Source organism: Coregonus clupeaformis, chromosome 10, assembly GCF_020615455.1.
Source record: "Coregonus clupeaformis isolate EN_2021a chromosome 10, ASM2061545v1, whole genome shotgun sequence".
Taxonomy (NCBI): domain Eukaryota; kingdom Metazoa; phylum Chordata; class Actinopteri; order Salmoniformes; family Salmonidae; genus Coregonus; species Coregonus clupeaformis.
Window position 1 is genome coordinate 22,053,698 of NC_059201.1, and position 19,305 is coordinate 22,073,002.

Here is a 19,305-nt window from a genome sequence, read left to right on the forward strand (position 1 = left end):
TCAGGCGTTTGGAAATTGCTCCCAAGGATGAACCAGACTTGTGGAGGTCTACAATTCTTTTTCTGAGGTCTTGGCTGATTTCTTTTGATTTCCCCATGATGTCAAGCAAAGAGGCACTGAGTTTGAAGGTAGGCCTTGAAATACATCCACAGGTACACCTCCAATTGACTCAAATGATGACAATTAGCTTATCAGAAGCTTCTAAAGCCATGACATCACTTTCTGGAATTTTCCAAGCTGTTTAAAGGCACGGTCAACTTAGTGTATGTAAGCTTCTGACCCACTGGAATTGTGATACAGTGAATTATAAGTGAAATAATCTGTCTGTAAACAATTCTTGGAAAAATTACTAGAAATTACTAAAAAGGTAGATGTCCTAACCGACATGCCAAAACTATAGTTTGTTAACAAGAAATTTGTGGAGTGGTTGAAAAACGAGTTTTAATGACTCCAACCTAAGTGTATGTAAACTTCCGACTTCAACTGTATTTATAAATCTGCCTTTGTTCTGTATTCTGTGTTTGTTGCATGTGTTGAATGGTGTGAGATGAACTCTGATTCAGCTGTTTGGCCTGTTTTATCACCCCCCCCCCCACACACCCTCATGCAGCGCCTCATTACAGCTGGCTGCAGTCCAAACACACAGCAGAGTGACTTATTCAGACAGACAGGTATACATTACGTTCCCCTTCCTGGTTGTAAGCATGACTCTCCCCCCTGGCTACTTGTTGAGCAACTCAAAGAGGCCAGGTAAGCTGGTTCTTCACTGCTTCATGTTGTCCTGTTTAACTGTGTCCATAGCTTGAATGATGACTGGAAAAGTTATCTTCTTATTTGAAAATATTTGTCAGTGCAGTCACTCAGTTATACTATAGGACAGCTATGCACACAGAGCAGGACTGAAATCATTAGCCAAATCCAATATAGGGTGTGGTCACCTGCTCAACATTATTCTTATATACACTACATTCCTTATTGTCTCTGGAAAGGGCAGCTCATAAATTACCATTCATTTTTGCTGTTAGCATTTAGTATTCTGGTCTATTGACAGTGATTGTGCTGTGTCATCTGAGAGGAACAAAAGGCAGCAGTGTGATCTAGGCCACCTGCCAGCTCTTTCACCTGGCTCTCGCTCAGGTGAGCTGCTAGGTGACAGCATGGACGGTGGCCATGGCAACAGACTGTGACAAGGGCTATCTATTTAAATGGTGGTCCCAAATGGGGACAGTAAAGAGCAACTACACAAAATCAAGACCAAACAAACAGAGCAATAATGAATCTGGTCTATGCGACGCATTTGTGAATTCATGCAAGAAAAACTTGCGTGCTTACATTAACCACAAGACACATCACACAAACAGAAACATGACAGGAACATGCACACAGGGGGTGCACATTTCACTGTTCATTTTTTTTTAACCATGTTTCACCTCAAGGCTGACAAAGTGTGAGATTTACCCAATGGAACAATCTCCCACTTTTTATGGCTGCTATTATTATCCTCATTATGGGTATTGCCTCTTAATTATTATATAACCTTTGCTGTTTCGCCTGCAGATGTCTGTGACAAATATTGCAGTGTGCTTGCAATGTCTAGATGTCCTCCAACACAAGTCTGCAGCAAGATCAGAAATGTCTGGATATAGTCTGTGGTAGAGACAACATATGGCTGTTTTCTATCGATGAGAGGGAGGGGTCAAATAAAACATAATTGATTTTAAAAGAATCCATCGAATGTTGTAGTGTTTTAGATACAAAAATCTTAATGTTTGAAGCATAGGCTTTTATCTATGTCTGTACAAAACTGAAACAACATGATCAAAGGAATAAACAGGATTCAAAAGCTTGAATGATGCCTCAGATTGGATACAGTATAGGAGCCCAGAGAATGCATCACATTGGCAGTGCTGGCACAGATGGCACAAAATGCTACCTGTCCCTCTACTTCAATACTCTGTTGGCTATCAGCAGTAATGCCCAGAGTGAATTAAAGCAACAGCTCTTTGAACATTGGCAATAATGCAAAATGTCATGCTACTGAACATTGCATGATGTGAACTGAACCTGTTGCATGACATTATTGCGAACATGTTCAAAGAGAAACTGTTTTTATTTGTGTTCTTTGTCATACTGTTATTGTATTCCTCATGCTCTTACCTAACTTTCTGAAAGCACATGCAGTTGTCATTAGAAAAAAGGATGTGTGCTCCCCCTAGCGCACATAGGTTGTAATTGCCACATGATATTAGATAAATATGAAAATATTACATTCCATTTAAAGATGTGAAGAATGGAAGAAAAGGATGCAGATGATCCTCTCACCGTTTATTTAAAAATATATGTGAACCCAAAGCCCAGAAGTTACATTTTGCACTTAGTCAACAGATGTAACATACACATTTAACAATCATACAGGGTAGTCTTTAATGCCAGGAAATTGTTAATCAAGATCTCATTCTATTTATCTATCAAGTCCTAAAATGACAGTAGTGTGAAGCCTTATGCTTCTGAATTCCACTAAAATAGCTGCAGTACAAAAACAATTTGATTCACAATGATTATGCATATTATAAAATAATGATTATTTATGGTAACTGAGCAAACATTTTAGGCAGCTCGAATACTTTATTCAGTGTTATTTTGAAGAAAATCTATTATTGTTGGCCGTTGTGTCTTCACCTGAGAACATTTTGGGAAATCATACCAATTAAAATGTAAACATTAGTATTCATTAAAATAGAGAATCATAAACAGCTGGTGCTCTTAATAGACTGTGAAAAGTAATGACATGTAAATACTTGTTATTGTAGCATATAGAGAGGTGTGTCTGTTAGTGTAGATACTATATTTTAAATTCACTGCCACTCTTATTACTACATGTCATTTATAATTAATAGCAAAGATTGTAAGATCTGACAAATATAAAAGACATGAAACAACAGAACTTACAGTATAACATCTGTTAATGTACTCACATTTTATGTTGTGTCAAGATGTGGCCTGAATACTCCTGGGCTGCCTTTGTCAGCTAAATCAGTGTTTGTGTAGACTGGTGAACTGCCATGGTATGGACCAAGGTCTAAAATCAAAATGACAACAAATTAGTGTTGGGAATATATTATAGAAAGTATAATATTCTGGTTGTCAGTCATTGGGACATAGAGGCATAGATGAGCATACCTCTTTGTGTGAAGTCAAAAAAGTCCTCATTGAGAAACATCAGTCTTCTGGCAGGTGGCTTGTCACTGTTCCTGAGTTATAAAAACAACATTGTTTAAACCATAGGAACATAATTTTTACACAGATTGTGCATCATTTACTTCAAATCAATCAATCATTTGCATGGCATACAAGAATATGCCTGTATTGTGTTATGATACCCACCAAAGTTCCCCATGGTTCCTTCGCAGGACCACGATAACCACGATGAGAACAAGTATGAGGAGGATGCCTGCCCCCAGTGCACCAAAGAGTGCAGCATAGAAACCTCTTCCCCTGCGGAAGAGCTCACACTGGGGTCCATGATACTGCTCCAGGGAAGACTCATAGCACCTGTGTAAAACAGTGAGGGGGTTATGATGCATACCGCTTCACCATTTATGTTTCAACATTTAATTTGGTTACCTTTAATTAACTGAAATTACTTTGTAACGTTGTGTAACACAACTGAACATGTACCAAAATCCCAGCACTACATACAGTACATATCAGATTGAATAAATTCTGAAAACAAATAGGGTCTTACTGACAAATAGGTCCACTTTGAACATTAAAGCATTCTCCGTGTCTATGACAGTAGTCTGGGTACTGTTTACAAGGCCCTACACATTTCCAGCTGCCATCAGAGAGCTCTTCTGTGTAGTTTGCAAAACTCAGACGACAGGTCACAAATGGCCTCAAATCTGTGATATCTGATTAGAAAACAATTCCCCATCAAAATTACCCTCATATCTCTACTAAGAAATTCAATAAAAGTTTGATTTTACAAGCAATTTCAAACAAAATAAAAGTATATATAATGCACAAATACAAAAAAACATTATGCACGATATATGTTTTTAATTGCCACACATTACTCACTCCGTATTTCCGTCGGTTGGAAGGTAATGTTGGTAACCTGGATTCCCACATTTTCAAAGGCTTGACTGATGTTCATTAGGTTATCTGTGTTGTTCAAGATATTCCTAAGTGTGGGTTCCAGTTCATTGTTAAGGAAATACATTTGGGATGCATTGTTGGGATAGGTGTATTCCGCTATGCTCTCTGCAACAATACTTCCAGGTCTAGAAGAATAGACATAAAACACATTTCAAGAGTTGATTCATATAATAGGAATTTGATTTGCAGTATTTAAGTGTATTTTATTAGTTTTTGTGAAATTAAGCTTTTTTAGATGTTCGAGTTTTGAAAATATAATAACCTACTTTAGATTAATGACTTTTACATCTTTAAAATTGTGTGGATCTGCTCTCCTGCAGAGAGCACTAAGCTGAAAAACAGAAAGAAAAAAGATAAATTTTATATATTTCACTTTGATCCTGTCAAAATGGTATATCAGGTAGCCATTTTAGGCCTATGTGTTATTGTAACTACTTCTTTATTCAGTAACAAATTATACCTTATTGCATTAGTATTAAATTGTTCAAATATATTACTGTACCATTATGCATTTATGAATAATGTTTTTACAAAATCACACAACATTAAAAAACATATGGCATACCTCCTTAATCAAAGTTTTGATTAATATTTGTGACTTGGTGGAGTTCATATTTTCATACTCAGGCTCAAATTCCCTCATAATCCTCAAAGAGACATTTGCCTTTCTGGTTGGTACTGCCCTCACATCTGCAAAGAAATGCAAGCCTATGTAAATACAAATAATCCTATTTTGTTATTAGTAAATTCAGGGCTGTGAATAAGGGCTTGATTCAATCCGTATCGCCAAGTTCAGCGTTATAGGGCGATTAAAATTGAAAGACAATGTTCCGTCCCGCTTTTGCAAAGTCTGCATTCATGGTAAATGCTTGCCTGACAACTCCCCCTGAATTGAGTTCCGCTGCTCTATCGATCGCTACATACATTCAGTCTGAAACTGCCATCCTAGAAGTAATTTGTGTGACTTCAAAATGAGGGACGTACAAAACAAATTAATCTAACAAATCTAACTAGTCAGAGTATCAAAGTTGATAACGTCATCTTGGAGAAGAAACGTCAGTTGGCCGGAGTGATGTGGATGGGTAGCAAGGCAAAGTAAATGTAAATCGGAAATTACTTTTACATTTCAAGCTCGCTATAGTGCTGAACTTCGGCAGTACGGATTGAATTGAGCCCTAAGTTTAATGGGTCTACCATGGGTGCAAAAGGTCTCATCCTTTTATATCAAGTTAAAACCACACATGTATGGGTTCATGATAGCATCAATCATCATTCATGATTTAATGCAGAGGTGACATTCAGCTTTACTTGATAAACAACATTGACCAATATATTTTTTACTGGTAAGATAGACACTTTAGTAAGGAATTATAATGAAAAGGATAACTCACCCAAGGAAACTGTGGTGACATTACTTCCAAAAATACACAAATCTCCAAAGGTGAAGTCAAAGCAATGGCATTGACATTTGCCAAGAGTGTCATTGAAAAAACAGGGAGCACCATTACACTGACAGTCCTCTTCATTACACTGATGAGTTGTAGCTATTGTTGCGAATGATGTAAGGATAACATTTGAGGTTGAACTGTGGGCTGACGTTGACTGACTGTCTCCCTGTGAATGCACAATTGTGGTCATCGTCTCGCTTTGAGATGACGGTCTCCTTTCTGTGGTCGACCCTGGAATCATTGTCATAGGTGTGGTAAATCCAGATGAGGAAGTGATCTCTATAGGGGAAGTGGAAAATTCTGATTCACTTGTCTTTTTCGAGTGTGTAGTTGTGAATGGTGTGGAAAGACCATTTTCAGTGGTTGCCTGACTGGAAGAAATGTTAACAATGGTTTGTGACATACCTGATGTGGTTAAAATGTTGGTGGTTGGACTGGTGTATTCAGCTGTATGAGACTCCATTGAGGTAGGGATTGATGTGCTTTGAGTTTGAGTTACAGTTATGTCTTCTCTTGTAATAACAGGTGAGGATGTTATGTCTGTAGTGGAGGGGGACGTCAATGATTGAGTTATCTTTGGGGAGTTTGTAGTTGTGAATGGTGTGGAAATATTATCTTCTGCGGTTGAGAACACAGTTGTACTTTCCATTGAAAGTTGCCTTGTACTTGTAGATCCATGTTCTCCAGTAGTCTTCTCAGTTGAAGACATCTCCAAAGTGGATTGTGACATAGCTGATGTTGACAATATGTTGGTGGTTGGACTGGTGTGTTCAGTTGTTTGAGACTGCATTGAGGTAGGGATTGATGTGCTTTGAGATTGAGTTGCGGTTACGTCTTCTCTTGTAATAAGAGGTAGGAATGTTATGTCTGTAGTGGAAGAGGAGGTCACTGATTCCATTGTCTTTCTGGAGTTTGTAGCTGTGAATGATGTGGAAAGATTATCTTCTGCGGTTGAGACCATGGCTGTACTTTCCATTGAAGGTTGGCCTGTACGTGTGGACCCATGTTCATCAGTAGTCGTCTTAGTTGAAGACATTTCCAAAGTGGTTGGACTGGTGTATTCAGTTGTTTGAGTCTCCATTGAGGTAGGGATTGATGTGCTTTGGGTTTGAGTTGCAGTTACGTCTTCTCTTGTAATAACAAGTGAGGATGTTACGTGTGTAGTGGAGGGGGACGTCAATGATTCAGTTGTCTTTGGAGAGTTTGTAGTTGTGAATGGTGTGGAAATATGATATTCTGTGGTTGAGACCACAGCTGTACTTTCCATTGAAGGATGGTTTGTGGAACCATGTTCTTTAGTAGACATCTCAACTGAAGACATCTCCAAAGTGGATTGTGACATACCTGATGTTGACAATATATTGTTGGTTGGACTCGTATGTTCAGTCGTGTGAGACTCCATTGAGGTAGGGATTGATGTGGTTTGGGTTTGAATTGCAGTTATGTCTTCTCTTGTAACAAAAGGTTGGAATGTGATGGCTGTGGTGGAGGCGAACGTCACTGATTCAATTGTCTTTGGGGAGTTTGTAGCTGTGAATGATGAGGAAAGATTCTCTTCTGCGGTTGACACTACAGTTGTACTTTTAGTTGAAGGTTGGCTTGTGGAACCATCTTCTTTAGTAGTCATCTCAGTTGAAGAAATCTCCGAAGTGGATTGTGACATGGCTGATGTTGACAATATGTTGGTGGTTGGACTGGTGTAATCAGTTTTTTGAGACTCCATTGAGGTAGGGATTGATGAGCTTTGGGTTTGAGTTGCAGTTACATCTTGTCTTGTAATAACAGGTGAGGATGTTATGTGTGTAGTGGAGGTGGACGTCACTGATTCAATTGTCTTTGGGGAGTTTGTAGCTGTGAATGATGTGGAAAGACGCTCTTCTGCGGTTGAGACCACAGTTGTACTTTCCATTGAAGGTTGGCCTATACGTGTGGACCCATGTTCATCAGTAGTGATCTTAGTTGAAGATATTTCCAAAGTGGATTGTGACATACCTAATGTTGGCAATATATTGTTGGTTGGACTCGTATGTTCAGTCGTGTGAGACTCCATTGAGATAGGGATTGATGTGCTTTGGGTTTGAGTTGCAGTTACGTCTTGTCTTGTAATAACAGGTGAGGATGTTATGTGTGTAGTGGAGGGGGACGTCAATGATTCAGTTGTCTTTGGGGAGTTTGTATTTTTGAATGGTTTGGAAATATGATATTCTGTGGTTGAGACAACAGCTGTACTTTCCATTGAAGGATGGCTTGTGGAACCATGTTCTTTAGTAGACATCTCAACTGAAGACATCTCCGAAGTGGATTGTGACATACCTGATGTTGACAATATGTTGGTGGTTGGACTGGTGTATTCAGTTTTTTGAGACTCCATTGAGGTAGGGATTGATGTGCTATAGGTTTGAGTTGCAGTTACGTCTTCTCTTGTAACAACAGGTTGGAATGTTTTGGCTGTTGTGGAGGTGGACGTCACTGATTCAGTTGTTTTTGGGGAGTTTGTAGCTGTGAATGATGTGGAAAGACTCTCTTCTGCGGTTGAGACCACAGTTGTACTTTCCATCGACGGTTGGCCTATACTTGTGGACCCATGTTCATCGGTAGTCATCTTAGTTGAAGATATTTCCAAAGTGGATTGTGACATACCTGATGTTGATAATATATTGTTGGTTGGACTCGAATGTTCAGTCGTGTGCGACACCATTGAGGTAGGGATTGATGTGCTTTGGGTTTGAGTAGCAGTTATGTATTCTCTTGTAACAACAGGTTGGAATGTTATGGCTGTGGTGGAGGCGAATGTCACTGATTCAATTGTCTTTGGGGAGTTTGTAGTTGGGAATGATGAGGAAAGATTATCTTCTGCGGTTGACACCACAGTTGTACTTTTAGTTGAAGATTGGCTTGTGGAACCATGTTCTTTAGTAGTCATCTCAATTGAAGACATCTCCAAAGTGGATTGTGACATAGCTGATGTTGACAATATGTTGGTGGGTGGACTGGTGTATTCAGTTTTTTGAGACTCCATTGAGGTAGGGATTGATGTGCTTTGGGTTTGAGTAGCAGTTATGTCTTCTTTTGTAACAACAGGTTGGAATGTTTTGGCTGTTGTGGAGGTGGACGTCACTGATTCAATTGTCTTTGGGGAGTTTGTAGCTGTGAATGATGTGGAAAGACGCTCTTCTGTGGTTGAGACCACAGTTGTACTTTCCATTGAAGGTTGGCCTATACTTGTGGACCCATGTTCATCAGTAGTCATCTTAGTTGAAGATATTTCCAAAGTGGATCGTGACATACCTAATGTTGGCAATATATTGTTGGTTGGACTCGTATGTTCAGTCGTGTGAGACTCCATTGAGGTAGGGATTGATGTGCTTTGGGTTTGAGTAGCAGTTATGTCTTCTCTTGTAACAACAGGTTGGAATGTTATGGCTGTGGTGGAGGCGAATGTCACTGATTCAATTGTCTTTGGGGAGTTTGTAGTTGTGAATGATGAGGAAAGATTATCTTCTGCGGTTGACACCACAGTTGTACTTTTAGTTGAAGATTGGCTTGTGGAACCATGTTCTTTAGTAGTCATCTCAATTGAAGACATCTCCAAAGTGGATTGTGACATAGCTGATGTTGACAATATGTTGGCTGTTGGACTGGTGTATTCAGTTTTTTGAGACTCCATTGAGGTAGGGATTGATGTGCTTTGGGTTTGAGTAGCAGTTATGTCTTCTTTTGTAACAACAGGTTGGAATGTTTTGGCTGTTGTGGAGGTGGACGTCACTGATTCAATTGTCTTTGGGGAGTTTGTAGCTGTGAATGATGTGGAAAGACGCTCTTCTGCGGTTGAGACCACAGTTGTACTTTCCATTGAAGGTTGGCCTATACTTGTGGACCCATGTTCATCAGTAGTCATCTTAGTTGAATATATTTCCAAAGTGGATCGTGACATACCTAATGTTGGCAATATATTGTTGGTTGGACTCGTATGTTCAATCGTTTGAGACTCCATTGAGGTAGGGATTGATGTGCTTTGGGTTTGAGTAGCAGTTATGTCTTCTCTTGTAACAACAGGTTGGAATGTTATGGCTGTGGTGGAGGCGAATGTCACTGATTCAATTGTCTTTGGGGAGTTTGTAGTTGTGTATGATGAGGAAAGATTATCTTCTGCGGTTGACACCACAGTTGTACTTTTAGTTGAAGATTGGCTTGTGGAACCATGTTCTTTAGTAGTCATCTCAATTGAAGACATCTCCAAAGTGGATTGTGACATAGCTGATGTTGACAATATGTTGGTGGTTGGACTGGTGTATTCAGTTTTTTGAGACTCCATTGAGGTAGGGTTTGATGTGCTTTGGGTTTGAGTAGCAGTTATGTCTTCTTTTGTAACAACAGGTTGGAATGTTTTGGCTGTTGTGGAGGTGGACGTCACTGATTCAATTGTCTTTGGGGAGTTTGTAGCTGTGAATGATGTGGAAAGATGCTCTTCTGCGGTTGAGACCACAGTTGTACTTTCCATTGAAGGTTGGCCTATACTTGTGGACCCATGTTCATCAGTAGTCATCTTAGTTGAAGATATTTCCAAAGTGGATCGTGACATACCTAATGTTGGCAATATATTGTTGGTTGGACTTGTATGTTCAATCGTGTGAGACTCCATTGAGGTAGGGATTGATGTGCTTTGGGTTTGAGTTGCAGTTATGTCTTCTCTTGTAACAACAGGTTGGAATGTTATGGCTGTGGTGGAGGTGGACGTCACTGATTCAATTGTCTTTGGGGAGTTTGTAGCTGTGAATGATGTGGAAAGACTCTCTTCTGCGGTTGACACCACAGTTGTACTTTCCATTGAAGGTTGGCCTATACTTGTGGACCCATGTTCATCAGTAGTCATCTTAGTTGAAGATATTTCCAAAGTGGATTGTGACATACCTAATGTTGATAATATATTGTTGGTTGGACTCGAATGTTCAGTCATGTGAGACACCATTGAGGTAGGGATTGATGTGCTTTGGGTTTGAGTAGCAGTTATGTCTTCTCTTGTAACAACAGGTTGGAATGTTTTGGCTGTTGTGGAGGTGGACGTCACTGATTCAATTGTCTTTGGGGAGTTTGTAGCTGTGAATGATGTGGAAAGACGCTCTTCTGCGGTTGAGACCACAGTTGTACTTTCCATTGAAGGTTGGCCTATACTTGTGGACCCATGTTCATCAGTAGTCATCTTAGTTGAAGATATTTCCAAAGTGGATCGTGACATACCTAATGTTGGCAATATATTGTTGGTTGGACTCGTATGTTCAGTCGTGTGAGACTCCATTGAGGTAGGGATTGATGTGCTTTGGGTTTGAGTAGCAGTTATGTCTTCTCTTGTAACAACAGGTTGGAATGTTATGGCTGTGGTGGAGGCGAATGTCACTGATTCAATTGTCTTTGGGGAGTTTGTAGTTGTGAATGATGAGGAAAGATTATCTTCTGCGGTTGACACCACAGTTGTACTTTTAGTTGAAGATTGGCTTGTGGAACCATGTTCTTTAGTAGTCATCTCAATTGAAGACATCTCCAAAGTGGATTGTGACATAGCTGATGTTGACAATATGTTGGTGGTTGGACTGGTGTATTCAGTTTTTTGAGACTCCATTGAGGTAGGGATTGATGTGCTTTGGGTTTGAGTAGCAGTTATGTCTTCTTTTGTAACAACAGGTTGGAATGTTTTGGCTGTTGTGGAGGTGGACGTCACTGATTCAATTGTCTTTGGGGAGTTTGTAGCTGTGAATGATGTGGAAAGACGCTCTTCTGCGGTTGAGACCACAGTTGTACTTTCCATTGAAGGTTGGCCTATACTTGTGGACCCATGTTCATCAGTAGTCATCTTAGTTGAAGATATTTCCAAAGTGGATCGTGACATACCTAATGTTGGCAATATATTGTTGGTTGGACTCGTATGTTCAATCGTGTGAGACTCCATTGAGGTAGGGATTGATGTGCTTTGGGTTTGAGTAGCAGTTATGTCTTCTCTTGTAACAACAGGTTGGAATGTTATGGCTGTGGTGGAGGCGAATGTCACTGATTCAATTGTCTTTGGGGAGTTTGTAGTTGTGAATGATGAGGAAAGATTATCTTCTGCGGTTGACACCACAGTTGTACATTTAGTTGAAGATTGGCTTGTGGAACCATGTTCTTTAGTAGTCATCTCAATTGAAGACATCTCCAAAGTGGATTGTGACATAGCTGATGTTGACAATATGTTGGTGGTTGGACTGGTGTATTCAGTTTTTTGAGACTCCATTGAGGTAGGGATTGATGTGCTTTGGGTTTGAGTAGCAGTTATGTCTTCTTTTGTAACAACAGGTTGGAATGTTTTGGCTGTTGTGGAGGTGGACGTCACTGATTCAATTGTCTTTGGGGAGTTTGTAGCTGTGAATGATGTGGAAAGACGCTCTTCTGCGGTTGAGACCACAGTTGTACTTTCCATTGAAGGTTGGCCTATACTTGTGGACCCATGTTCATCAGTAGTCATCTTAGTTGAAGATATTTCCAAAGTGGATCGTGACATACCTAATGTTGGCAATATATTGTTGGTTGGACTCGTATGTTCAATCGTGTGAGACTCCATTGAGGTAGGGATTGATGTGCTTTGGGTTTGAGTAGCAGTTATGTCTTCTCTTGTAACAACAGGTTGGAATGTTATGGCTGTGGTGGAGGCGAATGTCACTGATTCAATTGTCTTTGGGGAGTTTGTAGTTGTGAATGATGAGGAAAGATTATCTTCTGCGGTTGACACCACAGTTGTACTTTTAGTTGAAGATTGGCTTGTGGAACCATGTTCTTTAGTAGTCATCTCAATTGAAGACATCTCCAAAGTGGATTGTGACATAGCTGATGTTGACAATATGTTGGTGGTTGGACTGGTGTATTCCGTTTTTTGAGACTCCATTGAGGGAGGGATTGATGTGCTTTGGGTTTGAGTAGCAGTTATGTCTTCTTTTGTAACAACAGGTTGGAATGTTTTGGCTGTTGTGGAGGTGGACGTCACTGATTCAATTGTCTTTGGGGAGTTTGTAGCTGTGAATGATGTGGAAAGACGCTCTTCTGCGGTTGAGACCACAGTTGTACTTTCCATTGAAGGTTGGCCTATACTTGTGGACCCATGTTCATCAGTAGTCATCTTAGTTGAAGATATTTCCAAAGTGGATCGTGACATACCTAATGTTGGCAATATATTGTTGGTTGGACTCGTATGTTCAATCGTGTGAGACTCCATTGAGGTAGGGATTGATGTGCTTTGGGTTTGAGTAGCAGTTATGTCTTCTCTTGTAACAACAGGTTGGAATGTTATGGCTGTGGTGGAGGCGAATGTCACTGATTCAATTGTCTTTGGGGAGTTTGTAGTTGTGAATGATGAGGAAAGATTATCTTCTGCGGTTGACACCACAGTTGTACTTTTAGTTGAAGATTGGCTTGTGGAACCATGTTCTTTAGTAGTCATCTCAATTGAAGACATCTCCAAAGTGGATTGTGACATAGCTGATGTTGACAATATGTTGGTGGTTGGACTGGTGTATTCAGTTTTTTGAGACTCCATTGAGGTAGGGATTGATGTGCTTTGGGTTTGAGTAGCAGTTATGTCTTCTTTTGTAACAACAGGTTGGAATGTTTTGGCTGTTGTGGAGGTGGACGTCACTGATTCAATTGTCTTTGGGGAGTTTGTAGCTGTGAATGATGTGGAAAGACGCTCTTCTGCGGTTGAGACCACAGTTGTACTTTCCATTGAAGGTTGGCCTATACTTGTGGACCCATGTTCATCAGTAGTCATCTTAGTTGAAGATATTTCCAAAGTGGATTGTGACATACCTAATGTTGATAATATATTGTTGGTTGGACTCGTATGTTCAGTCGTGTGAGACTCCAATGAGATAGGGATTGATGTGCTTTGGGTTTGAGTTGCAGTTACGTCTTGTCTTGTAATAACAGGTGAGGATGTTATGTGTGTAGTGGAGGGGGACGTCAATGATTCAGTTGTCTTTGGAGAGTTTGTATTTGTGAATGGTTTGGAAATATGATATTCTGTGGTTGAGACAATAGCTGTACTTTCCATTGAAGATTGGCTTGTGGAACCATGTTCTTTAGTAGTCATCTCAATTGAAGACATCTCCAAAGTGGATTGTGACATAGCTGATGTTGACAATATGTTGGTGGTTGGACTGGTGTATTCCGTTTTTTGAGACTCCATTGAGGGAGGGATTGATGTGCTTTGGGTTTGAGTAGCAGTTATGTCTTCTTTTGTAACAACAGGTTGGAATGTTTTGGCTGTTGTGGAGGTGGACGTCACTGATTCAATTGTCTTTGGGGAGTTTGTAGCTGTGAATGATGTGGAAAGACGCTCTTCTGCGGTTGAGACCACAGTTGTACTTTCCATTGAAGGTTGGCCTATACTTGTGGACCCATGTTCATCAGTAGTCATCTTAGTTGAAGATATTTCCAAAGTGGATCGTGACATACCTAATGTTGGCAATATATTGTTGGTTGGACTCGTATGTTCAATCGTGTGAGACTCCATTGAGGTAGGGATTGATGTGCTTTGGGTTTGAGTAGCAGTTATGTCTTCTCTTGTAACAACAGGTTGGAATGTTATGGCTGTGGTGGAGGCGAATGTCACTGATTCAATTGTCTTTGGGGAGTTTGTAGTTGTGAATGATGAGGAAAGATTATCTTCTGCGGTTGACACCACAGTTGTACTTTTAGTTGAAGATTGGCTTGTGGAACCATGTTCTTTAGTAGTCATCTCAATTGAAGACATCTCCAAAGTGGATTGTGACATAGCTGATGTTGACAATATGTTGGTGGTTGGACTGGTGTATTCAGTTTTTTGAGACTCCATTGAGGTAGGGATTGATGTGCTTTGGGTTTGAGTAGCAGTTATGTCTTCTTTTGTAACAACAGGTTGGAATGTTTTGGCTGTTGTGGAGGTGGACGTCACTGATTCAATTGTCTTTGGGGAGTTTGTAGCTGTGAATGATGTGGAAAGACGCTCTTCTGCGGTTGAGACCACAGTTGTACTTTCCATTGAAGGTTGGCCTATACTTGTGGACCCATGTTCATCAGTAGTCATCTTAGTTGAAGATATTTCCAAAGTGGATTGTGACATACCTAATGTTGATAATATATTGTTGGTTGGACTCGTATGTTCAGTCGTGTGAGACTCCAATGAGATAGGGATTGATGTGCTTTGGGTTTGAGTTGCAGTTACGTCTTGTCTTGTAATAACAGGTGAGGATGTTATGTGTGTAGTGGAGGGGGACGTCAATGATTCAGTTGTCTTTGGAGAGTTTGTATTTGTGAATGGTTTGGAAATATGATATTCTGTGGTTGAGACAATAGCTGTACTTTCCATTGAAGGATTGCTTGTGGAACCATGTTCTTTAGTAGACATCTCAGCTGAAGACATCTCCAAAGTGGATTGTGACATACCTGATGTTGACAATATGTTGGTGGTTGGACTGGTGTATTCAGTTTTTTGAGACTCCATTGAGGTAGGGATTGATGTGCTATGGGTTTGAGTTGCATTTACATCTTCTCTTGTAACAACAGGTTGGAATGTTTTGGCTGTTGTGGAGGTGGACGTCACTGATTCAGTTGTTTTTGGGGAGTTTGTAGCTGTGAATGATGTGGAAAGACTCTCTTCTGCGGTTGAGACCACAGTTGTACTTTCCATTGACGGTTGGCCTATACTTGTGGACCCATGTTCATCAGTAGTCATCTTAGTTGAAGATATTTCCAAAGTGGATTGTGACATACCTGATGTTGATAATATATTGTTGGTTGGACTCGAATGTTCAGTCGTGTGAGACACCATTGAGGTAGGGATTGATGTGCTTTGGGTTTGAGTAGCAGTTATGTCTTCTCTTGTAACAACATGTTGGAATGTTTTGGCTGTTGTGGAGGTGGACGTCACTGATTCAATTGTATTTGGGGAGTTTGTAGCTGTGAATGATGTGGAAAGACGCTCTTCTGCGGTTGAGACCACAGTTGTACTTTCCATTGAAGGTTGGCCTATACTTGTGGACCCATGTTCATCAGTAGTCATCTTAGTTGAAGATATTTCCAAAGTGGATCGTGACATACCTAATGTTGGCAATATATTGTTGGTTGGACTCGTATGTTCAATCGTGTGAGACTCCATTGAGGTAGGGATTGATGTGCTTTGGGTTTGAGTAGCAGTTATGTCTTCTCTTGTAACAACAGGTTGGAATGTTATGGCTGTGGTGGAGGCGAATGTCACTGATTCAATTGTCTTTGGGGAGTTTGTAGTTGTGAATGATGAGGAAAGATTATCTTCTGCGGTTGACACCACAGTTGTACTTTTAGTTGAAGATTGGCTTGTGGAACCATGTTCTTTAGTAGTCATCTCAATTGAAGACATCTCCAAAGTGGATTGTGACATAGCTGATGTTGACAATATGTTGGTGGTTGGACTGGTGTATTCCGTTTTTTGAGACTCCATTGAGGGAGGGATTGATGTGCTTTGGGTTTGAGTAGCAGTTATGTCTTCTTTTGTAACAACAGGTTGGAATGTTTTGGCTGTTGTGGAGGTGGACATCACTGATTCAATTGTCTTTGGGGAGTTTGTAGCTGTGAATGATGTGGAAAGACGCTCTTCTGCGGTTGAGACCACAGTTGTACTTTCCATTGAAGGTTGGCCTATACTTGTGGACCCATGTTCATCAGTAGTCATCTTAGTTGAAGATATTTCCAAAGTGGATTGTGACATACCTAATGTTGATAATATATTGTTGGTTGGACTCGTATGTTCAGTCGTGTGAGACTCCAATGAGATAGGGATTGATGTGCTTTGGGTTTGAGTTGCAGTTACGTCTTGTCTTGTAATAACAGGTGAGGATGTTATGTGTGTAGTGGAGGGGGACGTCAATGATTCAGTTGTCTTTGGAGAGTTTGCATTTGTGAATGGTTTGGAAATATGATATTCTGTGGTTGAGACAATAGCTGTACTTTCCATTGAAGGATTGCTTGTGGAACCATGTTCTTTAGTAGACATCTCAGCTGAAGACATCTCCAAAGTGGATTGTGACATACCTGATGTTGACAATATGTTGGTGGTTGGACTGGTGTATTCAGTTTTTGAGACTCCATTGAGGTAGGGATTGATGTGCTATGGGTTTGAGTTGCATTTACATCTTCTCTTGTAACAACAGGTTGGAATGTTTTGGCTGTTGTGGAGGTGGATGTCACTGATTCAGTTGTTTTTGGGGAGTTTGTAGCTGTGAATGATGTGGAAAGACTCTCTTCTGCGGTTGAGACCACAGTTGTACTTTCCATTGACGGTTGTCCTATACTTGTGGACCCATGTTCATCAGTAGTCATCTTAGTTGAAGATATTTCCAAAGTGGATTGTGACATACCTGATGTTGATAATATATTGTTGGTTGGACTCGAATGTTCAGTCGTGTGAGACACCATTGAGGTAGGGATTGATGTGCTTTGGGTTTGAGTAGCAGTTATGTCTTCTCTTGTAACAACATGTTGGAATGTTTTGGCTGTTGTGGAGGTGGACGTCACTGATTCAATTGTATTTGGGGAGTTTGTAGCTGTGAATGATGTGGAAAGACGCTCTTCTGCGGTTGAGACCACAGTTGTACTTTCCATTGAAGGTTGGCCTATACTTGTGGACCCATGTTCATCAGTAGTCATCTTAGTTGAAGATATTTCCAAAGTGGATCGTGACATACCTAATGTTGGCAATATATTGTTGGTTGGACTCGTATGTTCAGTCGTGTGAGACTCCATTGAGGTAGGGATTGATGTGCTTTGGGTTTGAGTAGCAGTTATGTCTTCTCTTGTAACAACAGGTTGGAATGTTATGGCTGTGGTGGAGGCGAATGTCACTGATTCAATTGTCTTTGGGGAGTTTGTAGTTGTGAATGATGAGGAAAGATTATCTTCTGCGGTTGACACCACAGTTGTACTTTTAGTTGAAGATTGGCTTGTGGAACCATGTTCTTTAGTAGTCATCTCAATTGAAGACATCTCCAAAGTGGATTGTGACATAGCTGATGTTGACAATATGTTGGTGGTTGGACTGGTGTATTCAGTTTTTTGAGACTCCATTGAGGTAGGGATTGATGTGCTTTGGGTTTGAGTAGCAGTTATGTCTTCTTTTGTAACAACAGGTTGGAATGTTTTGGCTGTTGTGGAGGTGGACGTCACTGATTCAATTGTCTTTGGGGAGTTTGTAGCTGTGAATGATGTGGAAAGACGCTCTTCTGCGGTTGAGACCACAGTTGTACTTTCCATTGAAGGTTGGCCTATACTTGTGGACCCATGTTCATCAGTAGTCATCTTAGTTGAAGATATTTCCAAAGTGGATCGTGACATACCTAATGTTGGCAATATATTGTTGGTTGGACTCGTATGTTCAATCGTGTGAGACTCCATTGAGGTAGGGATTGATGTGCTTTGGGTTTGAGTAGCAGTTATGTCTTCTCTTGTAACAACAGGTTGGAATGTTATGGCTGTGGTGGAGGCGAATGTCACTGATTCAATTGTCTTTGGGGAGTTTGTAGTTGTGAATGATGAGGAAAGATTATCTTCTGCGGTTGACACCACAGTTGTACTTTTAGTTGAAGATTGGCTTGTGGAACCATGTTCTTTAGTAGTCATCTCAATTGAAGACATCTCCAAAGTGGATTGTGACATAGCTGATGTTGACAATATGTTGGTGGTTGGACTGGTGTATTCCGTTTTTGAGACTCCATTGAGGGAGGGATTGATGTGCTTTGGGTTTGAGTAGCAGTTATGTCTTCTTTTGTAACAACAGGTTGGAATGTTTTGGCTGTTGTGGAGGTGGACATCACTGATTCAATTGTCTTTGGGGAGTTTGTAGCTGTGAATGATGTGGAAAGACGCTCTTCTGCGGTTGAGACCACAGTTGTACTTTCCATTGAAGGTTGGCCTATACTTGTGGACCCATGTTCATCAGTAGTCATCTTAGTTGAAGATATTTCCAAAGTGGATCGTGACATACCTAATGTTGGCAATATATTGTTGGTTGGACTCGTATGTTCAATCGTGTGAGACTCCATTGAGGTAGGGATTGATGTGCTTTGGGTTTGAGTAGCAGTTATGTCTTCTCTTGTAACAACAGGTTGGAATGTTATGGCTGTGGTGGAGGTGGACGTCACTGATTCAATTGTCTTTGGGGAGTTTGTTGCTGTGAATGATGTGGAAAGGCTCTCTTCTGCGGTTGACACCACAGTTGTACTTTCCATTGAAGGTTGGCCTATACTTGTGGACCCATGTTCATCAGTAGTCATCTTAGTTGAAGATATTTCCAAAGTGGATTGTGACATACCTAATGTTGATAATATATTGTTGGTTGGACTCGTATGTTCAGTCGTGTGAGACTCCAATGAGATAGGGATTGATGTGCTTTGGGTTTGAGTTGCAGTTACGTCTTGTCTTGTAATAACAGGTGAGGATGTTATGTGTGTAGTGGAGGGGGACGTCAATGATTCAGTTGTCTTTGGAGAGTTTGTATTTGTGAATGGTTTGGAAATATGATATTCTGTGGTTGAGACAATAGCTGTACTTTCCATTGAAGGATTGCTTGTGGAACCATGTTCTTTAGTAGACATCTCAGCTGAAGACATCTCCAAAGTGGATTGTGACATACCTGATGTTGACAATATGTTGGTGGTTGGACTGG

The 19,305-nt window shown here is 40.4% G+C and overlaps 2 protein-coding genes across 2 annotated transcripts; both read right to left on the reverse strand.

Annotated features, from left to right (window-relative positions):
- Positions 1-261: 261 nt before the first annotated feature.
- On the reverse strand, positions 262-4,850 carry LOC121575352 (mucin-3B). Its single transcript, XM_041888381.2, has 7 exons — positions 4,724-4,850; positions 4,425-4,489; positions 4,081-4,283; positions 3,746-3,911; positions 3,385-3,552; positions 3,181-3,251; positions 262-3,079 (listed from the first exon to the last, which is right to left on the reverse strand). The coding sequence occupies exons 1-7, from the start codon at positions 4,799-4,801 to the stop codon at positions 2,979-2,981; spliced, it is 852 nt and encodes a 283-aa protein (XP_041744315.1). The 5' UTR covers positions 4,802-4,850; the 3' UTR covers positions 262-2,978.
- A 942-nt stretch (positions 4,851-5,792) lies between these two features.
- Positions 5,793-18,332, reverse strand: LOC123491648 (serine-rich adhesin for platelets-like). Its single transcript, XM_045223221.1, has 2 exons — positions 16,677-18,332; positions 5,793-5,837 (listed from the first exon to the last, which is right to left on the reverse strand). Exons 1-2 carry the CDS (start codon positions 18,294-18,296, stop codon positions 5,793-5,795), a joined length of 1,665 nt encoding a protein of 554 aa, XP_045079156.1. The 5' UTR covers positions 18,297-18,332.
- Between the last annotated feature and the right edge of the window lie 973 nt (positions 18,333-19,305).

What these genes read in the sequence shown, in the direction of transcription:
- LOC123491648 (XM_045223221.1), bottom strand. Translation starts at nt 18,296, where the DNA reads ATGTCACAATCCACTTTGGAGATGTCTTCAATTGAGATGACTACTAAA. An exon ending in CAACATATTGTCAACATCAG is followed by an intron (nt 5,838 to 16,676) that starts GTATGTCACAAT and finishes CAATGATTCCAG; the next exon opens with GGTCGACCACAGAAAGGAGA.
- LOC121575352 (XM_041888381.2), bottom strand. Translation starts at nt 4,801, where the DNA reads ATGAGGGAATTTGAGCCTGAGTATGAAAATATGAACTCCACCAAGTCA. An exon ending in GTAAAAGTCATTAATCTAAA is followed by an intron (nt 4,284 to 4,424) that starts GTAGGTTATTAT and finishes CTATTCTTCTAG; the next exon opens with ACCTGGAAGTATTGTTGCAG. An exon ending in AGGAACCATGGGGAACTTTG is followed by an intron (nt 3,252 to 3,384) that starts GTGGGTATCATA and finishes TTTATAACTCAG; the next exon opens with GAACAGTGACAAGCCACCTG.